This window comes from Lacerta agilis, chromosome 17 (genome assembly GCF_009819535.1).
Source record: "Lacerta agilis isolate rLacAgi1 chromosome 17, rLacAgi1.pri, whole genome shotgun sequence".
NCBI lineage: Eukaryota > Metazoa > Chordata > Lepidosauria > Squamata > Lacertidae > Lacerta > Lacerta agilis.
Window position 1 is genome coordinate 18,226,499 of NC_046328.1, and position 26,367 is coordinate 18,252,865.

A 26,367-nucleotide genomic window follows, 5' to 3' on the forward strand; every position below is an offset into this window, starting at 1 on the left:
GCTTTCCCTACCGCCGTCGCAAAACTCCCCCAGATATATAGGGAAAGAAGGAAACAAACGTCCCCATTGCTTGCCCCAACTTCGAGATACCCTACAGCCTAATTAGAGGTCTGGAGAGGCTCCGGTTTTTTCAGTTTGAAAATAGCCCTCCTCTGATCTGATCTTCAAGGGAAATGCGCTCTGCACTTGCTCAGGGACACTTCAGTTGCCCTTCACGCGTTCCAGGGGTCGCTTAGTATTCATTTCTTAAATTTATAACCCCGCCCTTCATTGCAAAGGAGCCCAGGGAGGCAAACACTTCTGTAATAAAACAATACAATTAGAACTTCCAAAAGCAGTTTAAAAACCTCTGGGGAGAAATTCACCTGCTCTCACAGCTAAACATTATTTCAGGGATTGTGTCCAACTTAAGTCCTGCTCAGGGTAAACCCGTGGAATTTAATTGATTTAAATGAGCCACATCCACTAATTTACTGTATGGTACAGTGAATGTATAATTGTTGGAAACCACTCGGATATTGTTATGAGTATATACACATTTATTAAAAATAAATAACCCTCTGTGGGTCTGCTCCAAGTAGGACTAGCATTGGTGCAACCCAGAATTGCCAGGAAAGGTATCTGTCGGCCATCAAATGCACTGGATCAGGGGTCAGCAAACTTCCAGCATGGGGCCAGTCCTTGTGGGGGGCCGGACTATATTTTTTTTGGGGGGGGGGGATGAACGAATTTCTATGCCCCACAAATAACCCAAAGATACATTTTAAATAAAAGCACACATTCTATTCATGTAAAAACACACTGATTCCTGGACTGTCCGCGAGCCGGATTTAGAAGGCAATTGGGTCAGATTCGGCCCCTGGGCCTTAGTTTGCCTACCCATGCACTGGATAAACAGGAATATTTTTGAATTACGGTACTCCTAAAGGTTGCAGACAGACGCACCTCACTAGGGAGGGCACCATGGGCATAGACAGGGGGCAGCTGTTCCCCCCTCAAAAAATCAGTACAAATCAATACAAATTTGAGGTTTTATCCCCCACTAACAAAAGTTTGCCTCTCATAATAAAAGCCTGCTCCTCAAGAAAAATCCTGCCTACACCCATGGAGGGCATTTCATCAATGGGGAGCAACCACCAAGAAGACCCTGTCACAGTTCACGGCTAAGTGGGCAACTGCCCATGTTGGAGCCATGGTGTTGAAAGGGCTGAGAGTTTGACACAAATTAAGCGCCGCTATGAAGTGTGCATGCGGATTCGATACAAAATGGAGGGAGCGTGGGGAAGAGCATCACCTCTCCCCTGCCTTTTGAATTTCTCAAGAGTTCTCACCCACATTCGTACCTAAGGTTTTGAGTGGTGGCAAAACATATGAGACCTGAACTTCTGTCATGGCTGAGTGTTTTATCACAGGGGGCCAGAGGTTCTTGCTGTGAACATAAAAAAATCACTTGTGTAATATCTTTCTTGAACAGCATTCATTTAACTTCTGTCAGGAACTGAATGATCTGGGTGCCATGGTCCCCCAGTCATAGAATTGTAGAGCTATAGAGTTTGAAGGGATCCAATGGTAATCTAGTCCAACCCCTGCAATGCAGGAATCTTTTTGCCCAACCTGGGGCTCAAACCTGGAAGACAATACCATTCTTTATAATATTATCATGGTTCAAAGCAGTAACTGAACCAATTTTCAATACTCAGAAAATGTGATTCTCAGTAAGAAGTGAAGCTTTATGCTATTCGCTATCCCTGCGTCTCACACTCATTAACTTTGTACAGTACTTATACTGAGTCACATAAACCATTAGTCTCCCTACTTCTGTCCTAGTTTAAGGCAAAGTTTTTCTAGCCTGCCATCTGAGTGCTTTTTATTAAATTGAAGTTGAGGCCTTTCTGCATTCCAGGAATGAGGTAGGAGGAGAGGGAAATAACATTGTTCATTGCCTTGAGTAACATGGATGAAAGGTGCCAACTAAATTATAAATACAATTATTTCCATCAGTGACATGTGAATAAAGGGCAGCTGAAACTATTACACACAGTCAGGTAAGCCATAGCTGTTGAATAGTGCATAGGCCAGTCTTGAAAATCAGCCTCCAAAGCTTAACAGTCCTCAAAAACTTATGGTAATCATTTGGAGTCTAAAATTGGGGCAGCCAGGGAACGGCTGAAAATTGAAATCCCTGGTTGCCTAGAAGTAACTCTTTTTATCATAGGCATATCTGTCTTCCTGTAGGTCCAACACTCCATGGAAAACAGTTAACTGAACGAATATGGCTACTGCTCAACTCCTGCATATTGGCCAGAAGCCCAAAACTTTGAAGGTACAAAGAAAACCTGTAGTATTATTTTAAGAAGAAATGTAGACCTCCAATTTATTTATTTGTCTTCTAAAGCAAATAGGAAATATGTTTTCATCATTTTCAGGAAACGTCTCTGTTTCCAAACAGAGTTGCCACTGAGCAGCAGTCTATGGTTTTGGTGAAAAGGCTGCTAGCAGTTTCAATCTCCTGCATAACTTATCTCCGGGGGCTCTTCCCAGAAAGCTCTTATGGAACCCGCTATTTAGATGGTAACTTTTGCTGCCTTTGTCTCTTCTGTTTCATTGAGCTCTTGAGTTATTACATGTCAGGCTTATCCACATTGAAGTTTAGGGACATGGGTGGCGCTGTGGTCTAAACCACTGAGCCTCTTGGACTTGCTGATCGGAAGGTTGGCGGTTCGAATCCGCATGAGCTCACGTTGCTCTGTCCCAGTTCCTGCCAACCTAGCAGTTCGAAAGCACGCTGGTGCAAGTAGATAAATAGGTACCGCTGCGGTGGGCAGGTAAACGGTGTTTCCGTGTGCTCTGGTTTCCATCACGGTGTCCCATTGCGCCAGAAGCAGCTTAGTCTTGCTGGCCACATGACCTGGAAAGCTGTCTGTGGACAAACGCTGGCTCCCTTGGCCTGAAAGCGAGATGAGCGCTGCAACCCCCTAGTCACCTTCGACTGGACTTAACCATCCAGGGGTCCTTTACCTTTACCTTACATTTAAGTTTAATGTGGATTTGAAGCTGCTTTCTCTGTCTTTGTCTTTGTTTCTGTCTCTCTCTTTGCAAATATAGTGAGATGTACACATAGAAAAAGCACAATACTTCCGAGTTCCAACGGAAGAGCAGTTAGGTTGAACTTGAAGCCTCCTGTCCGGAAGCAGCCAATATTTGGTACCTGGAAATCAACTTGATAAACACCAGTTAACTGCATTGTTTTTCATCCTCCAGACATGTGCCTAAAAATTCTTCGAGAAGATAGAAGCTGCCAGGGTTCACTCCAGGTAGTCAAGTGGTAAGAAACAGAAATCCCAAATGATCAAGAAGATACCATAGTGGATATTGATTGTAGCAGATGCCTGGCTCTGCACAAACTCTGTACATACTGTACATCCCCAACCAAGGATGGTACAAAAACCAGAGATTTATATAAACCTTACTATTGTTTAACTGGGCACAGGTTTTACATTCCAGAGCATTCCTTCATTTTCTTCGCTATGAACTCTAAACTCCATTTGGCAACTAAGGATGTTATCACTATATATATATATATGGATGAATGTTCATTCATTAATATATCTGCTCCAGCAGGATTCAAGGGTGCTTTGATGCGCTGGAAAAGAACTATGTAAGTTTTGATTTCATTTATATTAAATCGTGTTTTAAATATCATGAGATTTCACCACAGGGTTACAGAGGGCAGGGAAACCTCACTGCAAAACTGTCTGCTCTTCACCTCTTGCCTTGAATTAATTGTCTTGACCAAAGAAAACTGTTCCTCTAGAGCTGTAAGGTTTGCCTATGCCATGTCTGCAACTGGAGTAAATATGGAGATGTCCATGAATCAAATCAATTTGCAGACTATTCTGCTGCATGTTGTGCCTGATAGTCAGTAATTCAATAAGTAAGTTTGAATCAGACTTGTAATATATATATTATGCTAATAAAAAATTAGATGACCATATGATGTTACGATAATGATCCCAGTCCAATACTGCTGCTTGATATGCAGATACTGAACAGATGCAGTTTTTCTCTAAAGATGGAGGAAAAGTCACATTTGCAAAAGCAGTTGTCAAAGCATCATTTAAAGAAAAAGATAGCTGGCCTAGGTACTTTTCTTTGCTTAGTGCTTGTTACCGGTACTTTGGTTGCTTATTTTTTTAAGTTATAATGCTAGTTCTTTTGCTATATATCGATGGACAAGCCAAACACTCTGCAGGATCTCCTGACATTTTTTAAAAAACCTTAAAGCATTCACAATAAGTTTTGGTTTTGATCAGAGCAGATGTGCGGAGGAAATATTTAAGAGGGGCGCACAGAAATTACAAGGTTCTATTTGTATCTGTATTTGTAGCATTTAGAAGCAAACCAATCTATTTTGGATCTGTTCTGTGTCATTCTGATTTGATTTGTTATTCAGGTCCAGGTCTGATGTTAAATCTGAAAATCTGTTTCATCCCTGTTGACTATAATAGAGAATCTAAAAATAACTACAACACATTTTCCTTTTCACATAAGTAGCTGAAATTATGTTGAGAATGTGAAAACATGACCCAACTCACCCTCATTTGGCTCCTTATTTGGTGTACATACAGAGGCAGCACATTTTTAGTCCTTTCCCACCGTGCTGCCCCTGAAGCTGCTATTAATCTTAGTGTGTGTGTGTGTGTGTGTGTGTGTGTGTGTGTGTGTGTTCACGTGTGTGTAGGGGTTGGGGATCAGGCACAATACAAGTACCCATTTCCTTCTTCCTCTGGGCACTGAAAAGAGGGGTGTGTGTGTGTGTGTGTCTGTCTGTCTGTCTGATTTAGCACAGGGGGAAATGTTAAACTATCAATTACCCTGCACCTGCATTCATCAAAACTAAAATCCCCCACAACCACTTCAAAGGTAAAAAGAAGTCGGCAGGTCTAATTTGGCCCTATGAAAGTAGTTGAGATATACCAAACACTGGGTTAAGATTGCCTTTTTCAGTTGCATGTGGTACAGAAACTGATTTTATAATATTTATACAGGTGGGTTCAACTAAAAAAAGGAATATAAACCTAAAGCTACCTTTTATGTGTAATTAATCCAATTGGCCACAAGATGTCAGTGATGTTTCTTGCAATTCCATCTACCACTCTAAGTGGGGAAAATACTATATTGGCACCAGTGAGGGCCCCCCCCCCCATCCTTTGGGATGGAGATTTGCATCAGCACCACAGCTCAGGAGGGAAAGTTTAACACCCCCACCCCATATGCTGTAGTCTCATTTCTGATAAGTCCTTCCCAGCAACTGCTATTTACAGTAAAGACAAATTTTGCAATGTTAAACCACGTGCAAAATGGCATCTGAGATATTTCTCTGAGTAAACAATTTAGACTTGAAAATTTGCATTGTTCAGTCGCCAATATACCGCAACACATCCAAGTAAAAAAAAGCTGGTTCCCCCGCCCCCCGCCCCCTCAGCCCTGAGCTATTGGAAATAGTAGCAGTTTAAGTGAAGAAATGATGGGGATGTTTTAAAATGAAATTCTGATTTTTGATAGTTCTTTTTCCCCCCCAGCTACATATGGCTGCCTTGACAGTAAGTAGCACATGAAATCAATTCACAGAGGATTTGCTCTTCCTCTGTTTGGAAAGAACAATTACTACTGGTAACTTGGCCTGACCTGCCTTGGGCAAAGATTAAGATATTTCAACAATGTACCGGTATTTTACCTCAATATCTGAACACTTTCCTCAAGTTTTACTTCCCACTGTGATGTACACTCCACAATCTCTAGCCTGTTTAAATATGTTTACAAGTGCTATCTTTACACATCTACATCTTTTTATAAGGTTTAATACCAGTTCAGTTTCCACCAGTCTCCACCCGCCCCAAGTCTCTGGGCATTGTAGTTTGGTGAAAGTGCTGAAAATTCTTTATTAGAAGTATTTAGTTATTTCATTAAACTACACTTCACTGTACAGCTCTGGGCCAGCCCAATACATTTTGTCACCTGAGGTGAACCACAAAATAGTATGTCCCCCACACTCAGCCAGGGAAGAAGGGTTGAGTGAAGATCTGGGAACAAGGGTGGGAGGAGATCAGGAGGGCCTCCTATGGGTCAAAAGCCTCTACACCAGGCATAGGCAAACTTGGCCCTTCAGATGTTTTGGGACTACAACTTCCATCATCCCTAGCTAACAGGACCAGTGGTCAGGGATGATGGGAGTTGTAGTCCTAAAGCATCTGGAGGGACGAGTTTGCCTACAGCTTGCTCTACAGCCTCTACAGAGGCAGCATTGGGGGAAGCAGATGATCTGACCTCCAAACGCAGCAGCTGGTGATGAGTTCCATGGAGGCTGGATTTGCTGCTCCTGTGGATCCTGCCACCTGAGGCGGTCACCTCACCTTGCCTCATGCAGGAGGGGCAACTGCCCTGGTACAGCTGATAAATCACAGACAATAAGTTTGTTACATGTAGGATTTCTTTATTTTCTATTGACACAGTAAACACAAGCAGACTAATGTTTAATCACAGATACTGAGTTTATTGTAGATTTTGTTGCTAACAATAAAAACAAACAAACAAATAACAATACATAATAGATTTGCTGTTGGAGTTTGGAGGGATGGAGGGTCTTTTTCACCACCCTGGTTTCCCCCCACAAGAGTGAGAGTTTGTACTCTACTTTCCCCCATGTTGCAAAGGATAAGAAGCCCTTATCAACCTAAGGGCCACATTCATTCATGGACAACCTTCTGGGGGCTGCATGGCAGTGATGGGTGGGGATCGTGGCAATGTGGGCAGAGAAATTGATAGGACTCTTACTTTTGTACCGTAGGCTATGTTCTGGTCATGCAAAAGTCAGCTTTATATATATACACACACCACACATCTCTCCATCCAGACAAGCAGGTAGCATTATCAGAGTTCCAAGACACATTCCAGCCATGCAGAAACACTCCAAGAAGACACAGAGAGGTGTGTGGCCTGGAGATTGCTCGGGGGCTGGATAGAAAGGTCTAGGCGGCTGACAGTCCCTCACCCCCAGAACAGCAAGCTCCACACACCACACTTTGCAAAAAGCTGAAATGATTGGTTATAAAAGCTTATTCTTCTTGTAGCCTGTTCATTTAGTTTTGACTGTCCCCGTTAAGTAGTGGCCAGGAGAGGGCAGTTTTTTCACTTTGCATGGTGGACTATTGTGGCTGTTACACTCGCTTTTGACAGACAAGTAAAACCAATCTCATTGCCCTAATGGACCTCTCCAGACTGGTGTTTTATGGCAGGTACATTCTGCATCATGTTCTTAACATAATAATAGTGCATTAGTGGTGGATTTATTCTGCTTCAGTTTATTGTGAAATACTTCCCCAATGCTTCCATATTATTTCTGTCTGGAGGGGCAGTGCAACAAAAGGCAGAACAAAAATAAATCAGAACATTTGTACGTATAAAAAATATAGCAAGTTATGGGATTTTGCACTGATTGGAAGTAAAGTAGTGTGTCAGCCCCAAATATTTTGCAGGCACAAACAGTATTGAAAGTGGGATCATGTGTGACTGCCCCAATAGCATCAAGAGAACAAGTAATCATGAATGTGCACTAAAAATTATGTCAGGAGAAGTCCCATGTTTCTGCAGTTGCTACTCTGAGATATTTTGATTGACATTTCCACAGGGAAGTCTTGAATATTGGATGGTTTGGTAAACTGACTACAGGTATCTATGTGGGTACTGCTGCTTTATTAATTCCCTGAATGAGAGCTGGGGTTATGGAAAGTTTTGCAAGACAGATATTTATATACACATCTCACAGTTTCACAGTTTGTATGACTAGTTACAGATCCAGGAAGGATGAGTAAAAAAAATTCCTGCAGTGAGATTTATAGTCTACCTGTGATCAAACAGAATTGTACTTGCTTTATTTTCACTACGAAAATTCAATGCTAACTCAGTCTGCTTTCTTAAAACAGATCTATACCAACCCTAAAGAACCTGAGGTAAGAGAAAGTCAAAAATCAATTAGGCATAAATTATGCTTTATGTTCAAGTTAGCCAGAATCTCAGCTTCTACCACCAACACATGCATGCTTAGAAAATAGGAAGCTGTGTTATACTGAGTCAGGCCATTGGTCCAGCCAGCTCAGCATTATCTACAATGACTGGCAGCTGCTCTCCAGCATTCCAGACAGGGATATTCCCATACCTACTTTGAGATGCTGAAGACTGAACCTGGGACCTTTTGCATGCAAAGCTGGTGAGCTAAAGCTCTTTCCTTTGCTAAATAGAGAGGGGACACAGCTTTATTTTAAAAAAGAAAACCAGCAAAGGCACTCCTAGACCATCATTTATAAGATCTACAATCATCACCCGGACTAAGCTGAAGCCATGTGTCTTACTTCAGTTTCCAATTGCCCATTGGATCTGTCAGCAGCTGAAGGAAGTGTCTGGCAACAAGTCCTCCTTTTGCCATTATGGTTGAGTTTAGAACATCCACATTCAGCAGAAGAGGGAGGTGTCAAAACCAGCTTGCAGTTTTTATCCTGAATTATTATGATTTTTTATTTGATTTTTGTGGTTTCATTTTTGTTCATTGTAATTGCTTTGTGCAGTTTCATTTTGTTAGCTGTCCTGATCATCCTAATGAGAAGGCATGATGTGAATTAAATCAATACACATTTGATTATAATCACAGCATCTCCCACCCTGAGAGAACCCATTTATGCTTATTTCAGTAAAGGTAAAGTGACCCCTGACCATTAGATCCAGTTGCGGATGACTCTGGGGTTGCGGCACTCATCTCGTTTTACTGGCTGAGGGAGCCGGCATACAGCTTCCGGGTCATGTGGCCAGCATGACTAAGCCGCTTCTGGTGAACCAGAGCAGTGCACGGAAACACCGTTTACCTTCCCGCCAGAGCAGTACCTATTTATCTACTTGCACTTCGACGTGCTTTTGAACTGCTAGGTTGGCAGGAGCAGGGACCGAACAACGGGAACTCACCCTGTCGCGGGGATTCAAACCGCCGACCTTCTGATCAACAAGCCCTAGGCTCTATGGTTTAACGCACAGCGCCACCCGCGTCTGTATTGTACGGTATTTCACTACAAGCAAGCAATTTCATACGTTTTCTGCCCTCCCTCAGCTGTTTGATTTTTCCATACACAGTTTCTCTTAGCATGACAGATGAATTAGGCTAGCAACATTGTACATGGAGTACTAAATGTTCCAGCTAATTAGAGCCAAAGTAATGTGATAAATGGTCTGTGTATGGATAAAATAACATTTTATAGGACCAAAATAAAGTTTTCTGTGTAATGACATCAAGTGTGGGACTGTCCTTAATACAACACAGTAATGATATCTAAGGACAAAGCAATCAACTTGAAGAAGAGGGGGAAATGTCAACAGATATCTCATGTGCTTTAATATAAGGAGATGGAAAACACTTTCTGAGATCTCATGTGGGAATTATTATATGGCTAGAACATCCCATGATGGTAAGAAGTCTATTTGTTACAGTAGCAAGTTACAATCGGTCTTGCTCTTTGCTTTTCAATCTCCAGCACATGACAGAATTCTACCGGTTCAAGTTCAAGTATTCAAGGAATGGACCTCAGATGGACTTTGATAGGTAAACACTTCATCATTTAATTTCTTGGGCAAATACATTGAGAGAGATGCTTGCCTTAAAACAGGGAAGGGAAACCCTTTTCAGCTTGTGGGCAGTATTCCTTCATGGGAAACCTTCCAGGGGCCACATGCCAGTCCTAGGCCTAGGCAGGGCCAGAAGCCAAAAGGAGCAGGGTCTATTTTTTTTTTTTTTAATAGAAGGCTATCCAGCAGTCAGAGGTTTCTATACTTACTTCTCTCCATCCTCCATCCAGGTAAGCAAGAGGACACATCAGAACCAGGCAAAAGCTCTAGAGGAGGGGCAATGAAGGGCATGGTCTGAGGAGTGTCCTGAGGGCTGGACAGAGGCCTGGAAGATTGCATTTGGTTCCCTATCCCTGCCTTGAAGTGTTTAATTTGAGAAAACTGCTGTTATGCAAACAGACTTTTTGTTTTACTTACTTACTTACTTACTTACTTACTTACTTACTTACTTACTTACTGTGTGGTGCCTTTTCACATGCAAACTACTTTGCAGTCTATTATTGCATGTCTTCTACAACAAGCCTGTGAATTAGATAACTATAAGATTCCTCTTTACAGTACTAAGGGTGCAATCATGTGTCTACCTCCTAAGGAATAAATCATATTAAATACAGTGTGACTTGCTTCAGGGCAAGATCAGGATCAGACAGAGACAATAGTGAGTGGACTCAGGCCATCTTCTGATTTGACAGATGAACTGAGATGTATTAATTGGGCTCCAAATTGCACACTTTCCTGTCAGATGGTGCTTTCCCCACCACTGCCACCAGGTGGCACAAATCATGTGGAACTGTAGTTTGTAAACAGTTCCACAACATCATATATATACCATCTAGTTAAAATACCCTGTACAACCTAGAATTCAGATTTTCTTTGATAAGCCACTTCACAAGGTACTCATGATGTACCTCCATGGTGAAAAAAAATATGTTAATGTGATTTGGCATTTTCAATTATCCTCTTGGATATCTCACCACTCACTTTGCATCTAGTATTCTCACTGTGTGAACTGGAGCTAGATGTCAAGATCTGGGTTACAGGTTTAGAGGTGCTGAAATAAACCTGTTCAGCTTGCTTTAATTAAATCTTTCTTAGAAGGATGAGCACATACTCTCCAGTGGCAATCTAATTGTTTCTGAAATTGGTTCCTTATTTCTTAGATGGGATTCATAGATACAAATGCTGAACAAATGAGTATTCATAACCATTTTTAATTTTGGAGCTGTGCCCTTTCCACAGTCATAGTGTCAATTCATGTGTTAATGACAATTTTTGTAATTCTAGGCAGTAGCCCACTGCAAATCTGTCTTTCCTATTTATCTTGATTATAGTGGTGAAAAGACTCTGCAGCCCTTTTATATCCTTACTGTAAAATGTGTCAGTGGGTGTTCTATATTTGCCAGTGGAGCGTAAGTGGCAGTGGTTGCTTTTGTGACTGAAAATCATTTTGCTATTTTGGCTTCTACTGTCGCTGTGAGATTGAAGTTCAAATCCTGTAGAATGGTTAGATGCTATAGCCAACACGTACACACTGATTTGTGTTGGTGTAACTACAGGTACAGTGTTATCCTAATTCTGGCAACTCAATCTGCAATCTTATCAGAAGAGGCTGCAGCAGCATATCACTGTACAGTACATGTTTCAAGTTGCTTTGTTGTAAGTAGATCTGTGATAGCTGAAGTGTCTTCAGATGGCACATACTTCTTGTCCTGTCCTTGGCCCTCTTTCCATGTGTCCTCCACTCATTTATGGAAGGTATAATGACACAGAACACTTCAGAGTCAGTTTTAATGTTCCATAGGTTGCTCGCTCCCACAAATAATTTATCATATGAAATTATATGATTACAGTACTGTGAACTCATGTAAGATCATTGCTCCGATTCCATGAAATGGACACATTGTTAAAGATTTCCCAACAGATCCAATCAGATTTGCAATCTTGTGTGTGTTCAAGGCTTTCATGTCACACTGCTCATGCAACTAGTGTTCACATGAGCAGTTAAACATGAGAGCGGAACTGTCCATGACTGTCAATTGCACATCATCTTGCAACTGACTCATGCTCCTGTGGGTTCAAACTCCTAGGGTTGGCTCATAGGTTGGGGGGAAGGACCAAAGTTCAGTAGCAGAGCACATGCTTTCCATGCAAAAGGCCCAAAGGTTTGGGAAACACCCCTGCCAATGGGACCAGTGGTTTGACACAGCACATGTCAGCTTCCCGTGTTGTCAGTACACAGCTATGCATTACACTGGTATTGCATAAAAAGTAGTGTCCCTTGCATCTGATTCTGCACAGTAACTTATTTTATAGGATTATATAAAATATATATTGAACTTCAGCTCCTCAATTCAGTAAACTGTTTCTTGGCACCTGCTGAGTGTATCTATTTTTAAAGTTTGTTTTATGCTTTAATGTTGAGCCATATGATTTGGAGCAGACTTTGACTTCTTTATCGTTTCAGTGGTGACACTCAAGGGAGCTTTACAAATGGAGGGAAGGGTGAGGAAATTAAGCAAGCCAGCATCCTGCTGATCCGCAAATTGTATGTCTTAATGCAGAATCTTGGACCGCTGCCTAATGACATTACATTGACCATGAAACTGTTCTACTACAATGATGGTAGGTGATGAGACTCCACCTTTCTTGGCTTCCCCTAAATTAATTCCCAGGACTAGCACACAACCAAGGAAATTGGGGAACTGCTATCAAAATGTATGTCAAAGTTTGCAGACTGGAGGCAAATTGGTTGTCAAGGTGAGCAGCGGGAAGGAATGGAGCAGTTGTGTGAGAACAGCTACATACCTAAGTGGTTCCTTGTCATCCTAGAAAAATGTGACAAGTGGGGGACCACAGGGTTCTGTCCACAGGGTTCTGTTCTTGTTTAAGATCTTTATAAATGACTTGGATGAAGGTATTGTGGTTATGCTCATCCAAACAAACTGGGAGGGGTAGCCAATGCCACAGAAGACAGAATCAGGATTCAAGATTACCTTAACAGATTGGAGAAGTGGGCCAAAATTAATAAAATGAATTTCAATAATGACAAATGTAAGGTTGAACAAACAGCTGCATAAACATAAGATGGAAGACACCTGGCTTGACAGTAGTACATGTGAAAAAGATCTAGGGGTCTTTGTAGACAACAAACCTGAGTTAACAGTGTGATGCAGCAGCAAAGAAACCTAATGCTATTCTAGGCTGCATCAACATAGTATCCCAATTAAGGGAAGTAATAGTCCTGCTCTATTCTGTCTTGGTCAGAGCACCTCTAGAGCACCACAATTTAAGAAAAATACTGACATGATGGAACATGTGCAGAGGAGGACAACCAAGATGATAAAAGGTCTGGAAGCTGAGCCTTATGAGGAACAGTTGAGGGAATTGCTATGTTTGGCCTGGAGAAGAGGAGACTGAGGGGAAATATGATAGCCATCTTCAAATATCTAAAATGCTGTCACATGGAAGAGGATGCAAGCTTGTTTTCTCCTGCTCTGGAGGCTAGGGCCTGAACCAACGGGTTCAAATGAGATGAAGGGAGATTGTGTGGCAAGGACCCAAACCCTTCCGGGATGTTGGAATAAAGACACATGAAACCAGTATTTTAGATTAATGGGCAAAAAAGGCCACAACTTTATTGGTTACAGAATGTGAGTGGTATTGGCTTAGGCATTGGAAATGAAACAACTATCTGACTCCTGCCCATCTGCAGGAAGTCTTGGAAGGGTTAACCACCAGTAAGAGGAGACCTGCTGATGCACATCAACTAGGAACTCCCCTGGGGTCACCGCTTGGGGTCATGCCATGGCCCTACACCCCCCCCCCCAGTCTGGGGCTTTGGACAGAGACCATGCCCCTCGGATTCCTTTAACAGAATACCCTTGAATTAGGAGGGGTAGGTGATGACCACTACCTCCCCTCACCTTCAACCTAATACGCTAATGCCTAACTGCCAAACCTTACAAAGTTTCAAATATCTAAAATGCTGTCACATGGAAGAGGAAGCAAGCTTGTTTTCTCCTGCTCTGGAGGCTAGAACCTGAACCAACGGGTTCAAGTTACAAGAAAGGAGATTCCGACTAAACATCAGGAATAACTTTCTGACAGTAAGAGCTGTTCACCTCCCTCAGGAGGTTGTGGGCTCTCCTTCCTTGAAGGTTTTAAAGCAAATATTAGATGAGATGCTTTAATTGAGATTCCAGCATAGTAAGAAGCTGGACTCAGTACCGGTAGGTGACCCTTTGAGTTCATTCCAAGTTGACAATTCTGGATTGTTATGTAAGCCATTCTGGGAACTTTTTTTGACTGAAAAGCGGTGTTAAAATGCTATAATAAATAAATAAATAAATAAATGTTGGAACAAATAATTCATTCTGATGATTTCATTGTTTTATTCTTTTCGTAAACCACTTCGCAGGTTTTTGGGTTTTTTTTTTACAATCAAGTGGTATTTAATTCTTTGACATAAATAATGAATAAACAAAAGATGCATAAAATGACATGGAGTTCTCTATTTTATCTGTATTATGCAGCACGATTTTACATCCAATGTTTTAACTGTATCTGTAGTATTCTTTGTATAATCGTGCCAGGCCACTGCCTGGTCTTTTACTATGTGCTATGGCCATATGGCTAATGCAATAAATAAATTGATTGATTGACATGGAGTACAATATCTAATGAACTAAACATGGTTGTTGTTTTTTCCATTTTGTTCAGCTGCCTAGCCTAGCTTCTTGCTCTGGGGACTGCATTTGCCTTTTGCTTCAGGCTGTGCAGCACAGGATTTCATATGTCTTTCTTTTGCAGTCACACCCATTGATTACCAACCCCCTGGCTTTAAGGAAGGCAACATCTCTGATTGCCTGCTTTTTGATGGTGACCCAGTGAACCTCAAAGTCGGGTCAGTCTCCACTGGGTTCCACATTATGAAAGTGAGAGTAACAACAGAGAGCAAACGGATGGGGTTGCTGGAGAGCAATCTGGTTGAGGAGAATGGTTCCACTGAGATCTCCCATCAGGGGCTAGACTGTGATGAGGAAGAAGAGGAAGGCAGCACTAAAGGAAAGGAAGAGGTTATATACGATATCATTTTCCTGAATCCATTGTGTGTATGTGTTGTAGTAGGGGGACAGCCCTGTACTGGGAAATTTTTAATGGCTGATGTTTTACAATTTTTTATGTGTTGTAAGCTGGCCAGAGTGGCTGGGGAAACCCAGCCAGATGGGTGGAGTATAAATAATAAAATTATTGTTATTATTACTACTTATAATTCTAGATTTCAAAGGGATTGAATGGTGGTTGTGTTTGACCATGCTGCTGAAAGAAGACATCCTATTATTAAAGCATCCACTGTACAACATCTGTTCAGTCTTTCTTCAGGGCAGGTTGTTTCACAGGCAGGATGGTGGACTGCTGAACAGTCCTTATGCTCAAGAAGTTATTTCTAAGGGCACATCCAGATGTTTAATATGGTTTTTAAAAACAAAAAACAAAAAAGCAACAACAAACCACCAGGGTTGTATAGAAAGGAACATAAGAAGTTCCAAATTTAATCAGTGGAATAATAAATCAAAATCACATATTAATGTTTGCGAAATAATTAACTAATTAGCAGAGTTAGTCATGAACATGCAGATAACTCTTCCCTGTACTGAACTGAATGAAAAAGCATCTATGTGCTGTAAATTGTTTTTCAGAACCTTCAAGTTGATGGCATGAAGTTGGACAAAAACAGGATTCATGAAGGGAATGCAGATTTAGAAGGCAAAAACAGTTTATTTTTTAATCAAAAGGGAGCAGGTATTTCTTTATTCATTTGAAATATTTTTGTGCCACCTTTAACAGTGATGACATTCTCAAAGTAATTTACAGAATATAAAGCTATAAAAATAAATAAAAATACTAGTAATGGTTAAAATGATAACTATCAAATATGAGACCAACAATCAGTTAATAGCAATTATAAACATCAGAAATAGCCAGGCACTTAAGGCCTGTTTATAGTGAGGCAAGGAACTAGACATATGTCACACAGAAGAGCATTTCATAGGGATGGGGCCACCGCAGAAAGGCCCAGTCTCATGCTTGCCAAGTGAAGTGCCCCCCTTGAAATAGTGCTTTCTGGTATTACCAAGGTCTCTTTCTGGGGCCTGTGATAGGCAGGAGTCTATTTCTGCAGGTAGCTAGCCAGGAGCTGTTTAGTTCAAGGTGGAACTCAGTGCAATGAGAAACTGTCATAAGCCTGGGACACAGGCAAGCAAATAAGAAAGGGCTGCTACTCAAGATAAAGATTCCTCTTGAGAGTCTGGTGAGGTGAGGACTGGTTAAGTCTAGGGAAAGTGGGTGGCATTTTTATCTTCTTTATTTTGCTATTTTGCTCCAAAGGAAATGAATTGGTCTTCTGTAACTTTTGCATTGCATTTCTTTTTCTCAAAACTCCATATTGTTTTGCATCGTGGTAAACTCTTCACTTGTTTCATTAGACTGTGTGGTCTTAGCTTGTGTTAAATACCCTCATACCTAGAAGCCCTAGCCTACAAGGAGACACCCATAGATACTTAGTTAGCTACTATAGGACACATGGGTAGAGATAGGCTTTTGGTCTGATGCAGTAGGGATTATGTTCTTATGACTGATCTGGTGTCCAACTAATATTTTACATTAAAAGAGATGCATTTTAATTTTCCCGATTTAGCTCCTTCAGTGATTTGTCTGTATTATGAATTTGTGTTTATCAAAATCTTTTTTGTATTTGTTTTTTAAAGGTATACAGTATATTTAAATACGGTAATAGAGTATTTTTTAAAAGATGTCTACCTGAAACAGCATAATGTTTATATTTCAGAAACATCTAGAAAGACTGGTGTAAAAGGGGCAGAAAAAGCATCTCATCAGGTGAGCTTCACTACATTGTAAATATGATTAACAATAGCTGATTCTCTGACAGCCAGTGCCAGTTCAAGGCATTTTTCTGCCTGAAGTGGTATGCAAATGTTCCTCTACCCCTGGGCTTGGACCAACACTTCAATAAGTCTTTATGCACCATGTAGAAATCAATTCTTCCTTTCAACTATCCCTGCACCCTAAAGTGACACCTGAAGCTGGAGAATGTGGCTTACTGTCTTTGCTGGCACCACCTAAAGCCAATGTATCTGCATTTCCAGTAGGAGTCCAGGAAGTTTGGGAAATATTTTGCAATAGTGCACAATGGAATACCACCTAAAAAGCAAAACCCCCAAATTGTGATTGAAACAGCTAGATCTTCTAGCATTAGGCCACACCTCTAACCAATCCCCAGTGCCACATGATGGTGCCAACATTAGATGAGAACTTAATGTTTGTTTTCAGTTTTCAGAGAATGCTTGGAATCAATGCAGACATTCCTTAAAACAGCAGTAGTTGTGTTGATTCTGTTAGGATGTAAAATCCTTTAGCATTCAAGTTAGATTGAGGAGGGGGGATTACAAATGTGGATTACAAATGTGCCATGGTTTTAGAACTTTTTGGTAATGGTTGACAAAATCAAATGACTGTAGAACTGTCTTTGGGTTTTGCGCACACACACACACACACACACACACACACACACACACAATCCCTTAGGACTGCAGCCTCAGTCCCCTGCCTGCAAGATTAGAGTGGTAAGACTGGTCTGTTACAGGAAAGGATTTCTGAAATAAGTGTGTGCAGACTTTGAACACCACAAAAGTGTTATGTAAATTATTATGCCAATGATTTTGCAAACCATTAAAAGGGTTTATTTTAAAATTATTTTAACTGTTTGCAATGTACAGCACACAGTAATGCATAGCCGGATGAAGGTGATAATAGAAACCTGTGTAAGGAAAATATACTGTACTTCAGTGCTTCTATGAATATCTTGCAATGTTTTTTAAAAGAAAGCTGAGGAGGACAAGGGTAGAGGGTTTGGCTTCATAGAGTGAAAAATGCTCATTAACCCTGTGTCTGCCCAAAACGTTTCAGCGCCTGAGGCAGAAAGTATCAGTGGCAGCACAGGACAAAAATATACATAATATATTAAATAACTGAAAGTTTGGTGCCCTGTAATGGTGTCCGAACTTTGACCCATGAGGCTACTGACTCAGTGTATGTGGTATAATTTGAAATGATGACCTAACATTTTGTCTGAAGTAATCATTGAGTAAGTTTAGGGCTTGTTCACGTCAGCCCTTGTCTCTTGTATGAAAAAATAGGAAGGATACAATTTTGCACTTCCTTGACTCAGCAGTCTGAAAGTGCTGACTTATTGAACAAACACTGTGGATAGTGGCCTTCATTAAAAAGGCATGAGTCATGCATGCTGCAGATTTAAATTTGATGACTTGTATTAAAGTAGAACACGTTAGTACTGGGCACTCTACTGTCAAGGATGTGGGCACATTCTTCCCTCTACTTTTTGTCACCACAGTAATTAATTTCTAGCATAAATAAATAACCATTTTCATTGGCAACTTTATCAATGGGAAAATGGACTTCCATTTTTCAGAGACTCTTGACTACAGGCAAGATCATGTGGACTACTTCAGGGAAAAAGAACATCAGGTTGCTAGACAAAAGCAGTACACTGATCTCAAAATGCCATTACTTTGTGAATGATTCATTCATTCTGTTCCACATACCACAGGGACTTTCCCTTCCCATTGTCTCACTAGGAAGTAGGCAAGCCAAATAAATGGTTAGCACATACTTTAGTGGAATCGGGCTCACAAAGAAAACCAGACTACAAAAATTTGAATATAACATTGTGGGTAAGAAAGTGCAGTAAAACGTAGGCAAGAGAGATCAAAGAATGTATTAGGGTGATTCATTTTGTAGCTGACTCTCCTTTACTTAGTCTGGTATACAGCCAAATTAAGCTGAAGTATTTGGCTCAAGAGCTAACTAATAGAGAGATGGGAACATGTGGTCCTCCAGGTGTTGATCGCACCATCTCAGACTGTTCCTATATATTGGCAACTTTGATGAGAGACAACAGGAGGGCCACAGATTTCCCTGTGCTAATGCATGTAAGTGTATTCCAAGGCTCTCTTTTAAAAAGTCAAAGTCAGTTCCAAAGGGGAAATTCAGAAATAGAAGGGAAGGCTGCTTAATCCTTTCTGTGTCCACCATTTCTTTACTCTAAATCTCACCCATTTCCTACCCAAATAACTTCCTCTCCTATGAGATTCAAAGTGTGCATTTGCAAGGATAATGTGTGTTTAGAACCCTGTGCTAAGGAAAGCAGCTTTGAGGGAGGAATTATGAAATGGTGAGCAAAGAAAATGTTAATCAACCCATCCACCTTTGCCAGTTCTCTGCTCTAAACACTCATTCCAGAAAAGGGCTGGGATGCTGTTGTACACATTAGCTGTGATCCAGCTTGTCAATTCCATTAAAACTATTGCATGTACCCTCTCACTTCTCTCTACCTTCTTTTATTCCACTGATCTCCCTCACTTCAGACACAGATCAGTTCATGTCACATCTGAACCCACATCATTTGCATGTGTAATTTTCCCCTTCCTGGTGGATTTCAGTTTCCCAATAGCTTGTCTGGGTTTCTGAGTGCCCACTCATATTCCATAATGGCATATCTCACTGTATCTCTCTATTTCTAATAGGAACTTTTAAGCTAATGATCCAGGCAATATAGATTTGGGTAACCTCAGTAGATTGTATTCACTAACCTTCCTGCTATTTTATCTTTATGTTGTCACATTGAGCTGCGAAGCCATTTTACTTAGGCCTGCCATTTTTTGTAAATAAACATATATTCATTTAGATTAAGGACATAAAAAGAGACTGGTGGAGCTGGCTAATGGCTCATCTAATCTAGCATTCCGTTCTCATAGTGCTCAGCCAAATGCCTGTAAGCAGGACCTTTTCTTACATTCGTTGGTCTTTGCTAACTCCCTTAAATAAGCAGGATTTCAACTGGTATTTTTAAAATAATAGCGTCCATTTCAATAACATCTCTGGCATGCAAGCATCTCCAGTAATGATCCCCACAATAATAGTTCCATGAACATGCATGTTCAATACAGTTTCACATATGCGTGTACATGAGTAGATCTAGTAACAGACTACCCCTATGAAAATTGTTACAATGGAATGGATTATTAAGTTGCTCTGGGTGACCTACTGTAGATGTATTTTACTTCTAAAACTCTTCCATTTAGCCTGGCTCTTACAGTGTCTGCTATGCAGCTGATACACCCATTGTAGTGGTATCACATTTACTGATCACTCAGACAAGTGCTGTTGCTAGGAAAATGTGGCAGTCCCAACCAGAGCTGTCAACTTTCCCTTTTTTTGCAATGGGAAACGGCGCTGGAATAAGAGAATTTCCTGCAAAAAAAGGGAAAGTTGACAGCTATGGTCCCGACCCACACCCCCTCCGGCCACCAACTGGTTCCTCGCCATCTATCCATCCATGCTCCACAGCATGTTAGAAGTGTGAGTAAAGAATTATTGGGGCAGACACTTTCCCTGAAAGCAGCTCTCTCCCCTTCAGCAGGAACTCTCAGACATACCTCCATCCTTAACATTGCTCTTGGCAGAAGGACTGCTTTTCCTAGGACAAAGAAAGCCCCAAAGAAGCAACAGGGTGGAGCAGAAACTTCCACTGTTGTGATTCCAGGGAAGGGCAGAAAGGATGTTTGCCTGAGACAAGGGCTATCTAGGGAGCAGATCTTTAAAAAGATGAAAATGCCTTTCTTGCAGAGTCACTTTTATAATGATATACACACACATTCAAATGACAGTGGAGATAACTTGTATGGAAAGAATTTCACACAAAGGGGTGGCTTTACTATTCACTTGCTTTTCATATTTTCCCTCACCATATTTGGTCAAAACTAGAGGTATATAAAGGCTTTAAAAAAAAACACTATGGAAGATCATGGTCTTGGGCCTCAAACATTACAAAAAATGACATATTTGAATGAATAGATTCATGGCTACCGTAAGTTTCCCCTGGCATAACCCTGTTTCCTTTTCCCTCATCTTGTTGGCATCCATCTGTTTTGGGAGACGATGGAGGAGTATGAATTTGAGAAGTTCTAGGAGAGGCAGGAATTATTAATAGTTTGGACTCTTGTGCTAGTCAATTAATTAACCTGGCTACTTGTTTATATTTGGTGTTCCTGATATGGGACCTAATTAAATGGGCATTCTCCCAACATTATGATTTATTTGCGATGGTTTATATACTGTACTGCTTTCTGGCCCAAAGGCTTCCACAACAGTGAACATCATATTAATACAAAAGAAGGATACAATAAATAAAACTATATAAATATCCACCAACCACATTTATCCCTTACATCATCCAATCTTGAAGTTCAACCTCTAGCCTCATTCCTTGCCACACCCTCTCCTCAGTTGCAATTACTTTTGAAGCAATCTGTAATGGGAGAAGAACTAGAGGGAGCAAATTAGTAATCAGTTGGATTACTTACCACCTAACTAAAAGGCATGGGAAAGTGCCATGCCTTAGGTTTACTCCATCCTTCAACCATCTGTACCATCAAGGGATGGGAGACAGGCCAATAAGAGAAGAGTGATATTCTGATGAAGCTGAGACTGGGAAGGCAGCTATGATAGGCCCGAGGGCCCTGTTTGCTCATGAGCTTCCAACTGAGAGCTGAACTGGATTTTTGTTAATATTGCCTTTTTTTGTTTTTTTGCGGGGAGGGGAGATTTCATAATTTGAGGAGGTTGTGGGAATGAAAATAAGAATTTTCAAGTTGTGAGGTTGAGTTGGGAACTACATATTGTTGTTCCAGTTGGACCTGGAAATGCAGCATGGAAGATGCAAAGAGCACTCATGAGACTTACAGCTGTCATAAGACTTGTTTGTTTTTTGTTTGTTTTTAAAGAAAACTCCCTACTCCACTTAGCCACCTTTCCTGATAAATGAAGGTAAACCAGTCCCTTCCCCCAAATTCTTACAAACATTTCCCGCCCCCAAAACTTCAGGGGAGTTCTCCTCCCCACTCCTTCCCAAATCACCAAAAGAACTTGAGCAGAAATGTTCATAGAATCATAGAAGTGTAGAGTTGGAATGTACAACAAGGTCATCTAGTCCAATCACCTCCAATGCAGGAATCTTTTTGCTCAATGTGGGGCTTGAACCCATGACTCTGAGATTAATAGTCTCATGCTCTTCTGACTGAGCTATCCCAGCTTCAGACCATTTCTAATTTGAACTAATTCTTTTGCATAGGAAGAGCTATAAATTAAACCTTAATTTACGAGACAATGATTTTTCTTTAAAAACTGACTTATCTGTACCTTCAGATGATTGCTGGAGTTGTAGTTCCACCAAGAGAACTACACAGCCATTTCTGGACCAGTCAAATGATTTCCCCATAAGCATTTCCACTGACTAGCATTGACACTGTCTTGTAAAATGGAACTCTTAATCTAAAGAAGCTCTACTGTACATTGCTTTTGATGTGGAGAAGGTGGCCATATCATCTAATTGATCTAATTAACTGGCACCTGTAGTATGAGCATGAGGCAAGGTAAGGTGGGTAGATCACGTTTAATTCCTGGCCTCTCCGGTAAGGGCTGGGAAAGGCTCCTGCCTGAAACTCTTCAGAACTGTTGCCAGTCTGTTGACAATACTGAGCTAGGTGGAACACTAGGTCTAACTCAGAATAAGACAGTTACCTATGACCCTGAGCACAAGTAAGGACCACAGAATGGAAGACAAGACAAATCTGACCTATGGGCATTCTCCTGAACAAGCTTTATTGAAAGGAAGCTTGTACGTCATAGCATCCCAATAGAATGTGCCCCAAAACATCTGCCTTCAGTTTTGCAACAAGGCATGTTTGCACCGGTGTCTCTCCCATTCACTTCAATAGAACTTCTACATTTGAACTTACTTCTGCTGTCAGCTATTTCAATTAGTGTCTGTGCATGGGGTAGGGGAAAGTTGCTGTTTTTGCCTTAGGCATCAAAATGTCTTGGTCTCAGGCCAACCCTGCATGAGGCACAGCAGAAGTCCCTACTCGTGCATTTTAATTTCCCAGCCATTTGATGGTGGCTGTGGTGGCGAAGTCAGCTTAATCCTGTGTGCTTAACTTCGCCAGTCTTCAATGAAGACTTTTTTAAGACAGTCCCTTGTGCAAAGACTGGACTTCTCCTTTTTGATGATGTGGGGATGAGGAGGTCACTGCATTAACAGAAGTAACAGAAAACTGTGGGAAAAGCTCCTCTATCTGGCAACTCCTGCATTTACTCTTAGGCCTAGGTTGGAAATGGTTGCTTTCTAACAATTTGAGGTTTCCTCCCTTCTATAAAAATAGTTTATTTTTTGTTTAAGGTAGAATAATATTTATAGATCAGCTAGAAGAAAGCATTTGAGCCCTCAAAAGTAGCATTTCTGCAAAGGAAACGTGGTCCTTGTGGTTGCAGTTCTGCCACTATGTACAGGGTAAAGAGGTACACTGAGACCTGGCTGTGCAAAATTTTATATACTATACCTTGAGCTGTGTGCAATCTGTGGATGTCTAAAAAAGCCAATGAAATTTCTGCATTTGCTCCGTGCATGGAACATGGAACTTCTGGCTCATTAGATGTTGTTGGATTACTACTACTTATCAAACCTTTGTTAGGCATTTTACAAGTAAAATCGCGAGAGAAAGAATCACATACAAGAACTTTAAAATATATATACACAGAGAAACAGCAATTAAACTCATAGGCTGATTGTATGTGTATATATGTAAAATCTAGAATTTCCTCCTGTTAAAGTACTCCTTGAAGCACTGCTGCCAAAAACTCGGCTACCCCCGCAGTCACCCCTTGGTCAATGTCAGAGAGACAGAATCCAACACTTCCACCATGCTGCGGTTTCAAACCACCCAAAAGGGGGTCAACACACGTTCATACAGCGTACTGTGTAGTGGACAAACTTCCACAACCCCTGATCATTGGCCATGCTGTCTGGGGCTGATGAGAGTTGAAAACAAACAGCATCTTAAGCGTCACAGTTTCTCTATCGCTATTCTGTGCCCAAAAATAATTTATACAGATTAAATGTTTGTTTTTACATTTACGTTTATGATTAATCATCACCATCATTAAATAATTCTGTGGAGAAGGGAACTTTCCTCAGGGTCAGAAACATAGAAGGGCAGCCAATTGCGATGAAAGTGCTGTGGTGCAGGGGTGCCAAGTTGAATAAAATGTGGGGGGGGGGGCCTGTTAAACCCCATCCTGCATAATCAATCACATGACATGATATGCACACACACTATTTGAATGGCGATGCCCATCAACTTGGGGGAGGGGTGTCAAATATTTTATTGGGGGGGTGAAGAACCCCCAGCCCCTAGGACTTGGCTCCTATGCTGTGGTGTCACTTAGAAGCCATGGTTACAGTATTCTCTTGGTAGGAGAACATAGAACATGGCCTCATGATGGAATAAGGATGAAAGCTGTAATCCATAACATCGGGAGGGCACTAGGTTGATGAAGGATGCTCTAGTCGGTACCATTCTTGTCCCTCTGCTTTGAACCTTCCCACTACCTGGATACAATTAAAAGACCTATAACAAAATGCTTTTTCACTGAAATATAATAAGCTAAGCTTCGGACACAAGGATATTTTGTGGCACAATCTGATGTATGAATACATTTTAAAGAAGATTCAGAAAATGGACTGTTGACCTTGGGCCATGAATGTTGATTAGGGTAGTTGGGTGTTACTGTGTGCACTCACCTTTGTTTGATACTGCAGCACATTCAAAAGGCTACAGTCTTCTAGTGCTGTGGCACTCAAACTGTGTACTTCTGCTGAATCCTGGAGTTCCACAGAAGCTTATCAGTGGTTCCTCAATGAGAAGTAAGAATGGGTTAATATGACAATTTTGGTTTCTCCTAGTTCCTCATTTTCCATTCTTAAATTTGGTTCTCCATATTTCTACATCAGATTGTGATTTTTGTTTTAATCCTCATGAACATTAATCAGCAATTTAGTGCAAATTGCTCCTAATAAACACATTTTGTACACAGTTTTCCCCAATATACACAATTTTGCAAAGCAATTTTCCAGCATATAATAGATTTGTCTATGTTATTTCTACTAATATTCATTTATATGCACACTTTCTCCCAATATACCGGTATGGATTTTTGTACAAATTGCTTGGCCAGAGAGCTGCACTGCAAAATTCAAAGACATACAAATTTCAAAGGGTGGTTTGTTTCAGTTGCTGTATTGTTTCTGATAGTGCAAATTAGGTAAGCTTCCTTTTAAATGCAAACTGAATTGAATTTCTTCTGAAGCACAAAGAAAAAATGCATAATGTCTGTCAAGATTCCATGAGAATCGAGCTCGCTTCTCGCTTCCACTATATATCTTCCCTGTCAATGTACAGTTGCAGGTGGATGTTGAGTATGTTCTTCTAGGTCACAGTAATAATAATAATAATAATTTATTATTTGTACCCCGCCCATCTGGCTGGGTCTCCCCAGCCAGTCTCAACCAAGACCTAGCTAGACAGACCGCTTAATGTTTTTTTCCCCCTCCTGTTGCAGCAATTGTAATGTACTGTATGATTTTAATTGTATTTATTTATTTTCTTATATTTCTTATATTGTATTTTATTATATTACAATTTGCGTTCCATAGAATTCAGTCTGCAACACAATAAGAAGTAACAGGAGGAATGAAAATACATTTTAAAATCAATATTAATAGTTAATGCAGATATGCTGCAGACCACCTGAATGAAGCTTACAGACCACTGATGGTCCGTGGATCACAATTTGGGAACTCGTTCCCTAGAACATGCACTGGACTATTCTGCAATATGTTACAGTTCCATCAATCTTCCTGCAAGTATTGCTTAGCAGACAAGTTGATGGGGAAATGTTTAGTGAATAATACACAGTTTCAAATACACTACTCCAGAGAGGCAGATGTGCCTAGAATTACAAGATATACTGAAGGACCAATCTTCTTTCCTGTTACTCTTGCAGAAATTGAGACTGGACAGTGCTTTTAGCCAGGAGGAAACAAGTGGCCCAGTGAAGAAGAGGAAGGTCAGCATGCCAGTCAACTCTATTCTTACAGCTCAGCAGCTATGACTGCCATGGACTGTTTTGCTTTGACTATAATGTGCTAGTAGGCATCCTTCCTGTTTATTGTGGCTTCTAATCTTTTACCTGCTTTAGTGAATTCTCCATGCACAGAACATATCTATATTCTGAAGAGGCTGTATCTAGTTTCCTGTTTTAAACCCTGTGTGGAATAGACATGTATATATAAATGTTTAGGGTGTAGTTACTTTGATGGTATATAGCTAAGCTAGAATGAACCTACATAGATTCTATATGGTTTGGGGGGTGTTTGGAGTTGTTGTTTTTGCCACACTGATAGAAACATCCCCCATTCTTTTCTTTCGAGCTTGTATCTGTCACTTGGTTATTAATTGTCATTTAAGATGCCACAGTCTGAAAATGCAAGTTGTAGTTCAAACTGTAGCAGGATATAGTTGTTTCATTGTCTACTTCCACTTCCCCCAAGCAGTTGAAGATTTTGGGGACAGTCACCATAAGATCCTATTTATTCCTTGTAGATGAGAGTACTGGAGATTTGCACTCATGCGCCATAGTCTGTTAATTTACAAATATTCAGGTATTTATCTGCCTTCTGTCCACATAAAAAGTCTCATCTCTCAT

At 40.8% G+C, this 26,367-nt stretch overlaps 1 protein-coding gene across 8 annotated transcripts; it reads left to right on the top strand.

Moving 5' to 3' along the window:
* Nucleotides 1-177: 177 nt before the first annotated feature.
* Nucleotides 178-26,367, top strand: HORMAD2 (HORMA domain containing 2). 8 transcript variants are annotated; one of them, XM_033135892.1, is made up of 13 exons: nt 178-227; nt 2,237-2,323; nt 2,427-2,571; nt 3,262-3,325; nt 3,619-3,658; nt 5,583-5,603; nt 7,983-8,009; nt 9,576-9,643; nt 12,131-12,288; nt 14,476-14,741; nt 15,366-15,468; nt 16,514-16,563; nt 25,666-26,367. In XM_033135892.1, the coding sequence occupies exons 2-13, from the start codon at nt 2,273-2,275 to the stop codon at nt 25,771-25,773; spliced, it is 1,101 nt and encodes a 366-aa protein (XP_032991783.1). In that variant the 5' UTR covers nt 178-227; nt 2,237-2,272; the 3' UTR covers nt 25,774-26,367. The 8 variants fall into 8 exon arrangements, with proteins under 8 accessions (XP_032991783.1, XP_032991782.1, XP_032991785.1 ...); XM_033135891.1 differs by lacking the exon at nt 178-227 and having other exon boundaries at nt 2,181-2,323; XM_033135894.1 differs by lacking the exon at nt 178-227 and having other exon boundaries at nt 2,181-2,323; nt 14,476-14,729.